General features: G+C 42.4%; 1 protein-coding gene across 2 annotated transcripts in view; it reads right to left on the bottom strand.

Annotated features, from left to right (window-relative positions):
• The window catches only part of FBXO8 (F-box protein 8), a 31,191-nt gene extending 14,315 nt beyond the window's left edge, over window positions 1–16,876 (bottom strand). The window contains exons 1-2 of one of the 2 annotated variants that reach the window (XM_087724578.1): window positions 16,627–16,876; window positions 9,692–10,028 (exon numbers count right to left, since the gene is read on the bottom strand). In XM_087724578.1, coding sequence (XP_087580704.1) covers window positions 9,692–10,020 — 329 coding nt within the window. In that variant the 5' untranslated portion in view covers window positions 10,021–10,028; window positions 16,627–16,876. The remainder of the gene's footprint in view (window positions 1–9,691; window positions 10,029–16,626) is intronic. The other variant, XM_014055254.2, reaches the window with a different exon arrangement.
• Window positions 16,877–16,900: the final 24 nt, after the last annotated feature.

Raw genomic sequence — 16,900 nt, 5'->3', positions numbered from 1 at the left:
ACTCAGGGGAGCGTACAACATTAAAAGAAACACACAATACAAAAGTTAAAAAGAAATTAAATAGAATATCCCAAACCCAATTAAAATTGACAATGACATTTTTTTTTAAAAAAATTGAATTAAAATTAACCGTGATCAATAATTTGTTTTGTTCAGGCCAGGCTGGCTTGCTGGGAAAGCCAACTTTTTAGGGCGCGTCAGAAGGAAGGAGGTCAGGGATTATACGAAGCTCCGGGGGCAGCTCATTCCAGAGGGAAGGCGCTCTCACAGAGAAGGGTCTCCCCCTGGGGGTCACTAGCCGACACTGTCTGGCCAACGGCACCCTGAGGAGACCAACTCTGTGGGATCGCACTGGACAATGGGAGGCTACCAGTGGCAGTAGGTGTTCTCCCAGGTACCCTGTGCCTAAGCCATGGAGCGCTTTAAAGGTCATAATTAGTATCTTGAATCGCACCCGGAAGACAACCGGCAACCAGTGCAGGCAGCCTAAAAGGGGTGTAACATGGGAGCACCTAGGTGCCCCCCATGATAACCCGCACAGCCACATTCTGGACCAGTTGAAGCTTCCGGGTGTTCTTCAAGGGCAGCCCCATGTAGAGAGTGTTACAGTAGTCCAGGCGAGAAAGGACGAGGGCATGAGTGACTGTGCACAGAGCATCCCAATCCAGGAAGGGGCACAACTGACGTACCAGGCGAACCTGGTAAAAGACCCCCCTGGTCACGGCCATCAGGTGTTCTTCTAAACTAAGCAGATTTAAACCGCCCAGATTGCGGGCCCTCTCTGAGGGGGCTAAAATTTCTCCCCCTATTATCAAAGATGGAACAAGATGCACAAATTGGGATGACGGAAACCACAGCCACTCCGTCTTGGAGGGATTGAGTTTGAGCCTGTTCCTCCCCATCCAGATCCGCACAGCCTCCAAGCATCGGGACATCATGTCAAGGGCATCGTTTGGGTGATTTGAGGTAGAGATGAAAAGTTGGGTATCATCAGCATATTGATGATACTGTACCTCAAAACCACGGATGATCTCACCCAGTGGTTTCATATATATGTTGAACAGGAGGGGTGAGAGAACCGACCCCTGGGGCACCCCACAAGTGACGCGCCTCGGGGTCGATCCCTGCCCTCCAGTCAACACAAACTGCGACCGATCCGACAGGTAGGAGAACCACCGTAAAACGATGCCCCCCACTCCCAACCCCTTGAGTAGTTGCAGTAGGATACCATGGTCGATGATATCGAAAGCCGCTGAGAGGTCTAATAGGATGAGGACAGAGGAGCAGCCCCTGTCCTGGGCCCGCCAGAGATCATCGACCAACGCGACCAATGCCGTCTCCGTGCTGTATCTGGGCCTGAAACCCGACTGAAACGGATCCAGGTAGACAGCTTCATCCAGGGACTGGGGAAGCTGATGTGTTACCGCATTCTCAACAACAATAGAATATCCCAAACCCAATTAAAATTGACAATTACATTTTTTCAAAAAAAATTCGAATTAAAATTAACAGTGATCAATAATTAAATAAAACTGCCTCATTGAGGGCAGTTTAAAAACAAAGTCTTGTCCGCTGTAGGATGCCCTTCAGGTATCTTGATCATGATGCATAATCTTGGACACTGCAATAAACCCAGGGCGGTTTGGACTCTCCCGCAGCGTCCAGAGAATGACCATTCAGGTAAGCCAATGGTCATTCTCCTGTGCGATGCTTGGAGACGCCAAGCATGGGACATACCCAAGCTATTGTGTCCCAGGGCGGGAAATGTCCGGATTGTCCGGAACCGAGGCAACTTGCTGTAAAACACATCTTCCAAAGGAGGCTTTGGCTGAGAAAAAGGTGTAAATTTTGTAATTTCTGATGAATGTGGTGGGAGACGCCCATGTCGCCGCTCTGCAAATGTCAATGATGGACGCTTGGGTCGCCCAGGCTGTTGTAGTGGCAGCACTCCTTGTAGAGTGTGCCGTCACTCGACCTGGCACTGTCCTGCCTTGATGTTCATAAACCATTTTTATACAGGCCTGCTGCCAACGTCCAATGGTTGAGGAAGAGACCTTATGGCCTAACGACCGTGGTTGAAATGATACAAAGAATGACTCTGAACATCTAAAATCCTTAGTCCTTTTAATATATATACGCACTGCTCGTCGAACATCTAGCTTGTGCCAGGAACGTTCCTTAGGTCTTGGGCAAAAGTTCGGGAGTATTACCTCCTGGGCTCTTTGAAAGTGAGTGTTCACTTTTGGTATGAAGGAAGAATCGAGTTGCAGGATGACCCAGTCGTGATGGATAATACAAAGTTCCTCCATGACAGAATGCGTTGCAATCTCTGATACCTTCCTAGCAGACGTAATTGCTACTAAGAAGGCAGTTTTAAAGGTCAAATGTTGAAGACTCGCAGTTTGAATCAGTTCGAAAGGCACATTTGTCAGGGCTTGCAGAAATAAGGTAAGTTCCAGGAAGGATACCTGTGTATAGCCTGAGGGCGGATGTTGGATGCACCCTTCAGGAAACTCCTGACCTGAGGGTGTTGACTCAGGGACTGATAAGTATCTCTAGACAGTATAGTGTATAAGGTTGCTACCTGGCGACAGAGAGTGTTGGGCGCCAACCCTTTGTCCAACCCCTCTTGAAGGAAGTCCAGAAGTTGGGGTATGGATGCTGAAACGTCTACAATGTCACATCCCTTGCACCAGGTGGAAAACATGGCCCAGGTCACATCGTATATGTGTGTTGTGGCTGGTCTTCTGGATGCTTGAAAGGACTGGATGACCTTGTCAGAAAGATTTTGTTTCGTCAGAAGCTCCCCCTCAAGTGCCATATGGCTAGTTGAAGCCAGTGGGGGTCCGGATGACTGATGACCCCCTGGCTGAGGGAGATCTGCTCCTGAGGAATCCTGTATGGAAAGATCGACCAGATCCACGTACCAGGACCTCCTGGGCCAATGCGGAGCCACTAGTACAATCTCTGCCTCCTCCACCAGGAGCTTGGTGATTACCTGTGGAATGAGCGGTAGGGGCGGAAAAGCATAGAGGAGGTCTGGAGGCCACTTGGAGCTCAGCGCATCCGTCCCCTCCACCTGGGGTGAGTGGCAACGTGAAAAGAATCTCGGCAGTTACATGTTGACTTGAGTTGTGAACAGGTCGACTTGTGGTTGACCGAACTGCCACCTTATCTGCCGGAATAGAGTTGGATGCAGATGCCACTCAGAATTGTCAATCGTCTGTCGGCTCAGCCAGTCTGCCCTTATGTTGCTGGCCCTGGATATGTGATCCACTCTGATTGATGCCAGGTGACATTCAGCCCAACGGCCCAGAGACTCTGCTTCTGCCATGAGTCCCTTGAAGTGGGTGCTGCCCTGCTGGTTTATGTGTGCCTTCGTTGCAATGTTGTCTGTGAGCAACAGTACATGGCAACCCACCAGTTGGGCTGAAAACCGTCTTAGGGCGAGCCTGGCTGCTCTCAGCTCTAGCCAATTTATGCTGTGAGCTGCCTCTGTCCACGACCATCTGCCTTGAGTCAGTTGATCCTGGCAATGTGCTTCCAGCCATAGAGACTGGCATCCGAGGTGACCACAACTTTTTCGGGTTCCTTGAATTGGCAACCTTTCTCTACTGCTGTCGACTGCCACCATCTGAGGGAGCGAACAACCTTCAGTGGAAGCCAAACCTTTCTGGGCGAGTTGCTGATCTTTGATCTCTGCATCGGAAGTAAGAACCACTGTACTTCCCTGGCATGCAGCCACACCCAGGGAACTATTTTTAGGCAAGGTATCATGATGCCGAGGAGCTGCGAGAGTTGGACAATTGGCAGGAATCTGACCCGGCGGCACTGGCAGATCCTGCTCCTGAGGTTGCACAACCGATCTGGTGACAGAAACACCTGGGACGGAAGAGTTTATTATGGTGCCAAGATGCTGAATGTGAGTTACCGGTTCGAGATGACTTTTCTGTCGATTCACCGAAAAGCCGTGGTTCTATATGTTGCGTATGGTGACTTGCATGTCTCTTATGGCCTGATCACAGCTCGACAACTGAATGATGATGTCGTCCAGGTAACATTCCAGGCGAATGGGCCGGGCACGAACGTGAGCCGCCACTGCCCCCAGAAGCTTGGTGAAAATCCTGGGCGCAGATGAGAGGCAAAAGGGAAGAGCGCTGTACTGATAATGCCTCCCGTCGTAGTGAAACCGCAGGAATCTTCTGTGTAATGCATAGATGTGTACATGCAGGTAAGCTTCTTTCAGATCGATGGACTGAGCAGGTCCCCCTGTCTTATGCAGTCCAGGATGGACTGGAGGGACTGCATCTTGAAGCGCTTGTAGGCCAGATGCTGATTCAGGCGCTTCAAATCTAAGATGGCCCTCCACCCCCCTGAGCTCTTTGGGACCATGAAGAGAATGGAATAGAATCCCTTCCCCTCCTGGTCCGATGGAACTGGCTCTATGGCATTTATTAGCCATAGTTTATTTGCAGATGACGGATCTCTGCCTGCATGAGGGATCTTTTGAGGGGTTTTTTGGGCAGGGGGCAACGAATGAACATTCATGGAGGGAACGTCAGAAACTCTAGGATCAGAACTCTCCTGATGGTTTTGAGGATCCACATGTCCATGGTAATCTCCTCCCATCAGTCTGCATAAAGTTGCAGGTGGCCCCCATGGAAGGATCGCTTTGGTGGTCACTTGCCGCACCTGAACTGGCGGTTGTTGGAACCGCCAGAAAGGACTTCCGAAAGCACTGGTGTTGTTACCTGCCGTGGGACCCAAAGGCATTCCTATCTTGGCCTCTATAGCTAGGTTGATTGTAGGACCTGATAGGAAAAAGAGGTAGAAGCCTGAGCGTTATCCTGGCCCCGAAAGGCCTGTTTCCTGAAGGAACCAGAGCCTGTCCTCTCATTCTTTTTGTGAGTAGAGGGAAGGTTTTTTCGTTTATTCTTTGTCTCTATCAAAAAAAATTCTAAGGAATCTCTGAAGAGATGCCGCCCCTTTGAATGAGGCTGAGGCCAGCTTCCACTTAGCTTTCATGTCTGCCTGCCAGTGGTAGAGCCATAGCAGGCGGCAAGAGGTCACATTGGAAGACAGCGCTCTAGAGGCGAACTTCGCCACATTCAAGGAGGCATCCGCAGAATATTCCACAGCTGTAATGATCTTATTGAGATCATGACACCACTGGATCACTCTGAGGGAAGCTTAGATCTCAACTACCATAACCAGAGTGATGCCCTTGTGAAGAAGGAAGTAGAAGTTGATGCCTTAATGGCCCAGGCGGCCGCCTGATGTGTCTTATGACAGGCTTTATCCGCCCTTTTTGTCTTCCGCTTTAAGACCATCTCAAAGGTCTGCTGGTAGGGCTGAGTTGGAAGTCAAGGAGACCACCGGGGCATCCACCTCTGACAATTTCAAAATGTCCTCCATTTTAGATTCTAAGGAGTATAAATTTTTATCCCCCCCCCCCAACTGGGATTGGCCAATGTTCCTGGCTGCACCCACTGGCGCTGCATGACATTCATGAACAGGTCAGGGACTGGAATGAGCTCTGGATCCGGAGCGTTCTCCTTAAATAGTCCCTCCTTAGGGTCCTGGGAAGTAGAAGGGGCAGCCTTATCCTTAGGTTTAGCTGGGCCTAGCTCCATGGAAGCCCTGGCCTTATGCAGAATAGCCTTAAACAAAGACGGTTTGAAGAGGCCAGTGAAAGCAGGCTTATCAGGGGCATATCCTCATCCTCCGATAATTCAAACTTATCTGCAGCCTCCTCCTCCCAGGCCGACACCTCCGTTGTAATGGAAGTACCAGGAAAATTGGGGTTGCGATCCCTGGACTCAACGAGGTGGTGACCTGTCTTAAGACCCCTGCCACCTCTGGCTTCCTTTTGCCACATTGCTTCAACAACGCCCTGGGAGATAGCCTGAGATATAACCTCCCTCATCTCAGATAACAGAGCAGGGCCTTTGTCTTCTGCAGGCCTGGACCTGGAGGAGACAAGGTGGCGATCACATTTAGCAGGGACTGAGGAGTCCTGCTCAGGTAAGAAGCACTGAAAGGGCGCTAGCTCCTCCCTCATGGAAGAGCTTGGGGAATCCGGGTACTCCAGGGAAGCTGCAGGAGACCCAATTTGAGATTCCCTACCACTTGACTGATCCCCTTGATTTGAGGCAACTTCCCCTTCCTCAGATCTGGGAGGAGGAGAGGCCGGGACATTCCTGAGAGATTTGGCCCTGGGGCCTATTAGATCTCTCCCTTGGGGCCTCCTGCCTCTTGGCCGTCTGTTTCTTGGGGCCCTTGCTCCCTGAGAAACTATGGGTTGATTTCCCCCCGTGCTCTTATGCCCCTTCCTCCTTTGTTTTGGAGGATCTGGTCTACTGCGCTTTGAAGAGAGGCCTGCCAGCTCCTCCCGTGCCCCCAAACCTTCATCTGCCATGGTCAATGTTGGTGTTCAGATTCATGGTTTGCGTGGCGAAGCTGCAGTAGCGAAGGGCACCTGACGCTGGCCAGCCAGCTTTGCAGCATCTGCAGATCTGCTCAAGAGCTGGAGACTGGCTAGAATGCCATTTTCCTACAAGAGGAGTCTTCTGGAGAGGGAGGGAGGCTCTGCCGGCGTCCTGGAGAGGACCAAGTACCATGGCGATCTGCGCTGAGGTGGTAAGGCACGATTCCCAAGAGTCTGCTTCTGCCGGAATCAAACAAGGTCACGGCTTGGCGCAGCTGAAGGGAAGCTTTCGATGGTCCACCCTGCCTCAGTTAGCAGCCGTTAGAGAGCAGACTGAAGAAGGACGATTTGGTGCTCTAAAGGAGGGTTCCCGTGCTCGTCCCTGCCTCAATGAGTGGCCGTTAAAAAGCGTGTGAAAAGGTCACTTCCAAAATGGCCACCGCGTCGTCGGAGCCTCAGAGACACCATCGCATTACCAGGACTCCTGACGCTGTCAAATGGTTTAAAATGCACATAAAACCTTTCTGCCGTTCCGGCACTGCCGGCAGCCGCCGGACAAGTTGTCTCTGCTATCCCAACCACTGCATACAACCAGCAGCAGGTTGGGTTTCCGATATTCACCTCAGCAAGCTTTTTAAAGAAAATAAACTTCAAGGAAGGTTCTAACCCTATTCTAACTGAACAGACTACTCTAAGAAAATAAAAAATACTAAATCTACTGTGAATTGCTTGGAGAGTTCCAGTCTATCTGTGAAAGGACCGAGGAACTCCCCAAATTTAGTCCTAATGGGCAGACTGAGTTTTTAAACTGCCCTTATTGAGACAATGAAAAATCTACTCAGTCCTAGGGCAGATAGACTTTATTTAACTCATGCTTGGACTCTCCAAGCAGCGCACAGGAGAACATGCAGGTAGAATGTAAAGTACCGAGGAACAAACAGCCTCATCTGATTCTGATGCAATAGAAATACAGATACAGAACACTTAAATCAGATTTCCTTATACTACTATACTCGGCCCTCCTATAGAGAAGCTTCAAACAGATATCAAGAAGTATTGGAGATAAGATGCTACTGTATACTGTATTACAGGAAAACCTGTAATACAAATGTTATGGGAAACTCTTCCTCATATAATGCTTCTGTAATATGAATACATGCATGTATCATTATCATCATCATCACCACACCACCATCAGTTCTTTTATATTATTTCACTGTTTTAAATTTATTAGTGCCATTGTCAGAAAAGGTAAGTTATATATATATTTCAAAATGAAATGTGATATCATATAGTATACTAGCAGTATGTAATTACTATTATATATCTCCCATATTCCCACCTCATAAATATTGTAGCAATATAGCTATCACATTTTGCTGCTTTTCTAAAAATGAAACAAAGCAGCTTAGACATATTTCAGAAGATATAAAACATAAAAAGATAAGAAAAAAAATTAAGAGGATTTTATTGTTCCTGTCTTACTTCTTTAGAGAAAGAGTTTCCCTAATCAGAACTATAAATGTTGAAATTCAGATTAGACAGTGCTGTTGTAATCCTCCAAAACTGTTCTAAACTTTGGGCAGTGAGCGAGAAATGCAGTATTGGCCAAAAATGCCTCACAAATATGCAATAACACTAAATTCACATACAGAAGTCTAAATATGAAGATAAGCATTGGGAAAGTCTGTACTGGATAAAGTCAAATGAACAATACTATCTAGTGCTTGTATTTATATAACAATTGCATTAATATTTTAGATTGTCTAAGTAAGTAAATCTAAAGATCAGTTCACCCTAATCTGACTTGTAAAAATAATAAACCTATCAGGCATTAGAAAGCAGCTTTTATTTCAGGAAATCAATCATTGCACAGAGAAAGAATATGATCCAGTGTGTTTCTGAGTAAGTGTTGCATGGGAGGGAAATACAGGGTTACAAATAAAAAAACCATTTACTCTATAGCCAAATTGGTACAAAGAAATGGAATATAATGTTTTAGGGTACAAGTATAACATACATTTTCCTAGTAATAACAATAAATTAAGTCAATAAATTATTGTATCACATATAGTGGATATGTGCAGGAATATATTAGTGATTATGATTTTGATTTATTTATTATATTAGGCATTGAGTTCTATATATTTACTCTTTTTAATAACTATCAGTAAGAGCTTCTTCGCACTAACCTAATTGAGTTTCAGAGGTGCTTTTATCTAGATCTGTGCTTTTCTTTCAAACATGAGTTTTTACAGGCTGATTAATTGTCCAAAGTTTGCTACTTTTATATTGTTTTTAAAATTATTGTAACATCTTTCATTTTCAGCAAATTCTGATTAGGGAAAACTAAATTTAACATTTGATTAAACTAAGGTGTTTGCCTAGAAACCAGGAGAATGTAAGCTCTACTTTTGCCTTAGGCATAGATGCTGGCTGGCTGAATTTTGGCTGCTCTTTTTCAGCCCAACCCACCTGGACAGGGTTGTTGTTGTGAGGGATTATTAAATATATTTTCTACCTGAAGTTATTTATAAAAACAACAAAAGTGGGATAAAATAAATAAATACAAAGTATATTATATACCTGTACTATATATTCAATAGAACAAAAGTATATTATAAGTAGTTCCAACATCATGGTATATAGATTTTAAAAGTACTTTTTAAAACATCTTACACTGAGCGATGCAAAGAAATCTAATTGATTATCAAATTGAAAAATAAGAATTTAGAGAAATTACTATTTCTTCCTATTAATATCAAACAAAACATAAAAATTTCAACGCTCATTGATTTATATAATCAATCAGTATCATTCTAACTAGAATTCAAATTTCCTTCATTTTCCCCCCCAGAAATGCTGATTTACATAATATTTTTACTACTTAAAAGTCAGTAAGATTATTCCCTAGGTTTTGTTGAATAATTGAATGGTACTTGTTACTATTATACTGAACTGGTTCGAAAGAAGTCACTATTGGATACTAATGAAAGCATTAAGGCCTTGAATAAACATCTTTTTGTCATTCCCAAACTACTACGTACATTATTTTAAATGAAACTTTTAGTAGTGGAAACAAAACTTTCCAATACTGGAAAAGATATGCAAGAAATTGTATTTGGAAAGCCCTACATTATAAGATAATTTGCTTTATGATTCAAGTTCATATTTTTATTTTATTAATTATATATATATAATTTTCTAATTTTTTTTTAAAAAAGCACACACAAGAAATTTTGATTTTCTGTCTTGTTACCTTACCCCTGCCACAGAAGCTCATCATTAGCAAGATCCTGCCACACGCATGATGCCAGACAGAGGTCTGTTGCATTCAGGTATGACAAAATGGTAAAACTAAGTTCAGGAGGTAACATTTCTAGGTTGATGAATCCTTCTTGTTCTTTTGACTTCCGAGCTTTCAACAGGTGATAAATGTCAATTCCTCCTTGAACATGTTTCCGGTGATTAGTATTTGAAACATTATTAATAGTCATCCTTCTACCATTCTCCCTGGAAAGACAACTTTGTCCTCCGAATTCCTGTTGTTGTAACTGCTGGTTCCTTGCCACTCTCCACAATCCTTGACCCATCTGCAAGCCTGTAGGTTGTAAACAAAAGGGAAAGAAACATACAAATTACTTCATTAAAAAGAACAACAGGATTTCTTAATTATAACTTAAAATAATTTGCAGATATACACTTAATTATACTGAATTATATTAAAGATACAGTATATTAATAGACAGGATTTGTGTGATTCTATGCAAAGTATTATAAAGCTAGAGAAATATGAGGTTAAGAAATTTAATATTTTGTCTATAGCTATGGCCAACTGCAAGTATCATTAAAGATAAAGAAAAACAAAACATTTCATAGTATTAATTAAATGTAAACTAGTGTTTAGAAACATGATCCATTGGTTCCTAAACAACTTGAAGTGGTTCATAAGATATCAAAATCCACTAGAAGTGCATTTTGGATTCCATCAATTTCCTCAATAAAACAATTCTTCTATCCATGAACTAGGAGGAAATGTTGCCAGGTTTCTCTCCAGTACAGATATGGCTATAAAAAAATTCAGAGAAATCTTTGGGATATAAGTTCATAAAGAATATGAGCTTCTGAGTGAAAAGATCCCATGAAACTAGACAGTGTCTATGGGAATCTGGATGAGGCAAAACAAAATCAGATAAATTTCTATCAAGATGGAATTGTTAATCATTAGTAAATGTTTGGGGACTTCAATAATAGCAGTCCCAGTAGTTACTCAATACAAAGGTGGGCCTCTGTAATTTGTGGATCTTTTGACTATCGGTTCTCATTGTTGTTTTTGCCCAGTTTTAACCAACAGGTCAGTTCATGACCCATCTAGACATGGATTCCCTGATGTCTGTAACCCATGTCCTACTCTCCACCCAAATGGATTAGCTCTATGTGGGGCTTTTGTTTTAAATTATTTATAAATTAACAGTAGCAAGACTTTTAGAAGAGTAATCTCACCTAGATAGAATTACAGCTATGTTAAAATAAGAAACCACTACGTTTCTGAGCCCAATTCAACATACTGGTCATTACTGTTAAAGACCTACATAGCACAGCACTGGATATATCAGGCAAACCTTGTCAATTTTTTTTTAATATCGACAGACCACCTGCTAAAAGTGGAAGGTAAATAGGGTATGAGCCATATATAGCCCTTATTGTGTAGAAAAGTATCTGTCCAAGAAGTACAGGTGGATCTCAATGTCTAATGCTGTGATAGCAAACCTATGGCACACGGGCCGTCACCAGTTGCTCTTCCAGGTTCCATTGCATGCATGTGTGCCATTCAGCTGGTCCAGCGTGCATGCGCACTGGCCAGCTGCTCTCTTCTGGGTTCTGATGCTCTGGCACGCACACTCCAGTTTTGGCACTTGGTTGAGGTTTATTGGATTTATATGCCGCCCTTTTCCCAAGGACTCAGAGCAGCGTACAACATAAAAGAAAACACATATTACAAAAATTAAAAGGAACATTAAATAAAGTATCCAAAAAACCCTAATTGATATTTACAATAAAATTTTAAAAATTAAATTAAAATTAACAACCAAATTAATCCTGTATTTTATTCTATTCAGGCCAGGCCGGCTTGCTGGAAAGCCAACTTTTTAGGGCGCGTTGGAAGGACCGGAGGTCGGGATTATGCGAAGCTCCGGGGACAGCTCATTCCAGAGGGAAGGTGCTCCCACAGAAAGGCTCTCTCCCTGGGGATCGCTAGCCGACACTGTCTGGCTGACGGCACCCTGAGAAGGCCAACTCTTGGTGCTGAAAAGATTAACCATCACTTGTCTAATGTTTCAAATTTGTTAAAGTAGTTTTATTCCAATGAACCTTCATCCCTGATTAAAGTTGTGGACACTGATCTTGAATTTTATCTTTGATAAAATTATGTTTTTTATGTTTTGCTGATTTTTTTATTTTTCTATCGAGGTCTTTGTATTGGGGCAAATAAATGAAATTACTGAAGTTATTTTACCTACCTTTTCCTTCAATACATCTTGTTTAGTCCTGACATAATTTATAAACCTTATTTCAGTAACAATTATATAACTATAAATCTGCATCTATATAGTCACTTTCTGTGAGTTAGGCAACCACATAGATTTCATTAATAAATACATTATCAACATATTAAATGTAAAAAATTATCAAACAATTTCATGTTATTTTTTCTTTTAATTTTTTTAAAAGAAAAATTCTTAGGCAATTCCTTGTTATAAATATATTATATTGTGCGATCTATAATAGATTAAGAGTATCTGCCAAGGGTATATATTCCTAGCAGGGATATCCAGATGCCCAACTAAAGCAAACAGGCCCCTGTAGTGGATGAGCAGCAGAGATATAGGAAGATGTCAGAGGCAGATTACCACTTTCATCACAATCATAAAAACATTAATGACAGAATGCAATGTTAAACAGCTCTTATATTTTTACAGAGAAAACATGACTAAAAAATACAAATAGATTGATGATATAGTGCCGGATAATGGGTCCTTCAGGTAAGATGGCATTCAATTTACTACTAAGGAAAAGCTGAGTTCTAATGGTGTTTATGACATGGTTAGATTTAAGCCTTAATCAATTTCGTTGTATTTAAGTATAATGACAATAAAGATTATACTTTGGGATGTCTAACAGCTGATGTTGCCATCAGAAAAATCCAAAGCTGCAAAGACAGAATTCCAAAAGGAACATAGAACATAAGAAGGATGTACACACAAAAGCTCAGCACAATGAAAGATGAAATGAAATGACTACAAATTACTATCACAGCAATCAGTGAATTGAGATGGCCTGGGATGGGACATTTTCATTCAGAATATCATACTGTTTTATTATTTCAGGACATGAAAAACAAAAAAAAGGTGTTGCTTTTATAATGGCATAGCAAGAACAATACTTGGCTAAAATATAATCAATAACCAAATAATACTAATTAGACATTCAAGATTATGTTGCAAACACTGATGCAGAAAAAGAGAAGGTTGATGGGTTTTATGATAAAGTCCAATTTGAAAATGACAGAACATGCAAGCAAGTGCTGCTTGTGATTGAAGACTGGAATGTCAAAATTAGAAACATGAAAGACTAAAATTTAATTGCATTGTATGGCTTAGGAAACTGAAATGGAGCAGGAAACTGACTTATAAACTTATGCACTCCAATAATTGATTTTTTTAAAAAAATTAAAGGTTTTACAAAACGCATAAAATTAATGCAAACAAACAAAAAGAGCCGTAAAGAAAAAAAAGCACAGAAATAATAAAAAATAGAAATAAGCTTCTACTTTATTTTGTAGCAAATATGAATATAAATACAATTACAAAATTCTATAACTCTATGATTACAAAAACATCTCTCTCTCTCCAGTTTTTTCTATTCATCAACACCAAAATTCATAAGTGCACTTTTTCTGTTTTAATAAACCAAAACGTATGAGCCAAGGTGGCGCAGTGGTTAAATGCAGCACTGCAGGCTACTGCTAGATCAGCAGTTCAGCGGTTCAAATCTCACCGGCTCAGGGTTGACTCAGCCTTCCATCCTTCTGAGGTGGGTAAAATGAGGACCCAGATTGTTGGGGGCAATATGCTGACTCTCTGTAAACCGCTTAGAGAGGGCTGAAAGCCCTATGAAGCGGTATATAAGTCTACTGCTATTGTATGTAAGGGTTATCCACACAACGATAAAAATACTGCTTTTCTTTAATCAAAGAGGATGTAACTAAAGTCTTATGGATAATGTCCAACAATTCCACTATGGAATATATAATAGTCTTACTAGAGTCATTTATAGAAAACAAAGTTCCATGACTTATTTTCTAGTTGCTTGTTCATTAATCCCAAAAGAAAAGTATATAGTTTGAGTTGTACTTTTACCTTTAAAATCTTCTGAATTAATGCATGTATTTGAATTTAAATTGTTTTTTGTTTTTTTTTACATGTCCATCAAAACCATTAAAAAGTTCATTCATGTTGTTCACATTTCCAGCTAAGATTCTAAGTACCTAAGTACTCTAAGACATTTTCTCTGGATACAAAAGCAACGACAGTGGTAGTGTCAAGCTTCACAAGACTATTGCAACTATTATCACTTTTTAGCGTGGCAATGAATTATGAGGGCCAGGAGAAAGGTAGAACTCAAGCTCCAGATATGAAAATGCCAGCCATGAGAACCAAGGTTGTTTTGGGAGCTGTTTACCAGAATCAAAAAACTTTCTCACAACAATATCAGAAGTCTCCATTGGACAATGTGACCTAGTCTAATAGGGGAAAGGAAAGACATGAACTTTAATTATATGCGTTTGTGCAGGAAATGGTTAGATCTGGTTTTGCCCTCATCTTTGCCAATATGATGTACTCAATAAAGTTTTGCATAGAGAGATTGGACCGTCTCGGCCGTGCTTGCTTTGGTTGAGTTCATCAGTCAGAATGTTGACAGCTAGAACATAATAAAAATTTAATCCTTTTCCATTTCTACATTTTCCCATTGGTCCCTCTGTATATTATAGGCAAAGTTTTTAGTCCATTTCATCATACCTTCACCTATTCTTCTGACTCATATTTCTAATATATTCAAACAACTCATGTTGTATCGCTATATCGCTCATAGATGGGCCATACAAAAATCAAACTGACTATATTTTTGCTAAAGGAGGTACAGAAGTTCAATTATAGAGCTTCTTGCCAGTCAGCACCTGGCCATGTTTTTGTATCAAAAACATGGCCAGGTGCTGACTGTGGAACCAATCAGAAACTGCTTGTGAACAACCTTCAAGTTAAGCTCAAGAAGAAAAAGAAAAGCAGTCAGTTTCATGATATCATCTTGAATATACTATATAGCAGTGGTTCTCAACCTTCCTAATGCTGTGACCCTTTAATACAGTTCCTCATGTTGTGTTGACCCCCAACAATAAAATTATTTTCGTTGCTACTCTATAACTGTAATTTTGCTACTGTAATGAATCGTAATGTAAATATCTGATAATAATTAAAGCATAGTGATTAATCACAAAAACAATATGTAATTATATATTGTGAAATATTTCTTATATCTATATATTAAGAGAATATATCTTTCTTTTTCTCTCTGTCTCTCTGTCATTCTATCTCTGTATCTCTCTCTCCTCCCTCCCCTATCTCTGTCACTCTCTGTGTGTCTGTGTGTCTGTCTCTCACTCAATCACTCACTCTCTGTGTGTTTTTCTGTGTCTCTGTTTCTTTCTCCCTTCCTCCCCATCTCTGCCACTGTCTGTGTGTGTGTCTTTCTCTCTCACTCGCTCTCTGTGTGTCTCTCTCTGTCTCTCACTCACTCACTTAATCACTCACTCTGTGTGTGTATGTGTGTCCCCCTCTGTCTGTTTCTCCCTCCTTCCCTGCCCATCTCTGCCACTCTGTGTGTGTGTCTCACTCTCTCTCTCTGTCTCTGTCTGTATCTCACTCACTTAATCACTCACTCTGTGTGTGTCTCTCTCTCTGTGTCTGTCTGTCTGTCACTCACTCACTCACTCAAACACTCACTATGTTTGTGTGTGTGTCTCTCTCTCTCTGTCTCTCTCTCTCTGTCTCTCACTCACTCACTTAAACACTCACTGTGTGTGTGTCTGTTTCTCCCTCCCTCCCTGTCACTCTGTGTGTTGTGTCTGTCTCTCACTCTGTGTGTGTCACTCTCTGTCTCTTTCTCTCTGTGCCTTTCTGTCTGGCTGTGTTTCTCTCTTTCCTCCCTCCCCCATCTCTGTCACTGTGTGTGTGTATCTCACTCACTCACTTGATCACTCACTGTCTCTCTGTGTGTACGTGTCTCTCTCTGTCTGTCTGTCTCTCCCTCCCTCCATCTCTGTCACTCTATGTGTGTGTGTGTGTCTGTCTTTCTCTCTCTCTCTCTCTGGGCCCCTCTGTCTGTGTGTGTGTCTCTTCCCACCCTCTCCCATCTCTGTCAGTGTGTGTGTGTGTGTGTGTGTGTGTGTCTGTCTGTCTCTCTCACTCTCACACACAGACACACATACTGTGGTCACCTTTAGTCACAGGTTAAAAGTACCTGGCAGCTGCATTTTTCCCTGGGAGAAAGTGTCCGAGGCTGTAATTTATGGGCTGTGCGCACGCCACACACCTATATATTCAATGGTGTGGAGCCATGAACATTGCTTATACCAACTTCGTTATCTCTATTGCCATTGCTTTCTATCCTTGCAAGCCAGCCTTGCTTTGAACATATTTATACACTGATTCATGATACACTTGATTTTTCTTTTTAATCATCGTTTCCAAACATGCATCTGTTTTTCTTTTACTTCCTCCATTTTACTTCCCATCCTTTATGCCTCTTACATTCCAAGCTGCAATTGCCAAAGTCCACATAGTTGAATGACATATATCGTAGGTGAAAACTGTAATGTGGAAACTACTTTAAAAGCCAACATCATCTCACGATTAAGAAAATACTCTGCCAGAGTACTGACACATTCATTCTAGCGCTGAGGCACCAACAGCATCTTGCACCTGTTTCCAAATGCTCTTTAATTCCCTACAGGAGTGAAGAAAAAGGAACAGACGGTGCCACCTGTAGTTGAGGGTTGGTCTCAAATTCCATCTAGCCGAGGTCGGCGGTTACAAAAAGCCCCCAGAGCCACTTCTCGCCTGGATGTTGACCCACATTACCTGTACGAGCTGAGATCCCAACCGCCGCCGCGACGACTCAGTTTCCAGTCGGGTGCGAGCTTTCGAAGCGAGGGAGCGAGGCGTCATCAGCTTCTGGCAGCCGTTGGAGCAAACCAGCTTCCCAGCGGGCTTCCGGTTCCATGCGCACAAACATGAGCCGTCACCTCCTCCACGCACGCTCGCTCGTTCGCTCTCTCTCTCCCGCAGACTCACTTTCGATCTCCTGGCGGCTGCTAAAGCAACGGCCGCCGCATCTGTTTTCCCGGAAGTGACG

This window comes from Thamnophis sirtalis, unplaced genomic scaffold (genome assembly GCF_051295495.1).
Source record: "Thamnophis sirtalis isolate CommonGarterSnake01/CBP01778 unplaced genomic scaffold, rThaSir2_p1.2 scaffold_10, whole genome shotgun sequence".
NCBI lineage: Eukaryota > Metazoa > Chordata > Lepidosauria > Squamata > Natricidae > Thamnophis > Thamnophis sirtalis.
Note: the sequence above shows the minus strand (reverse complement) of the source record. Positions and strands in the feature narration are given on the sequence as shown.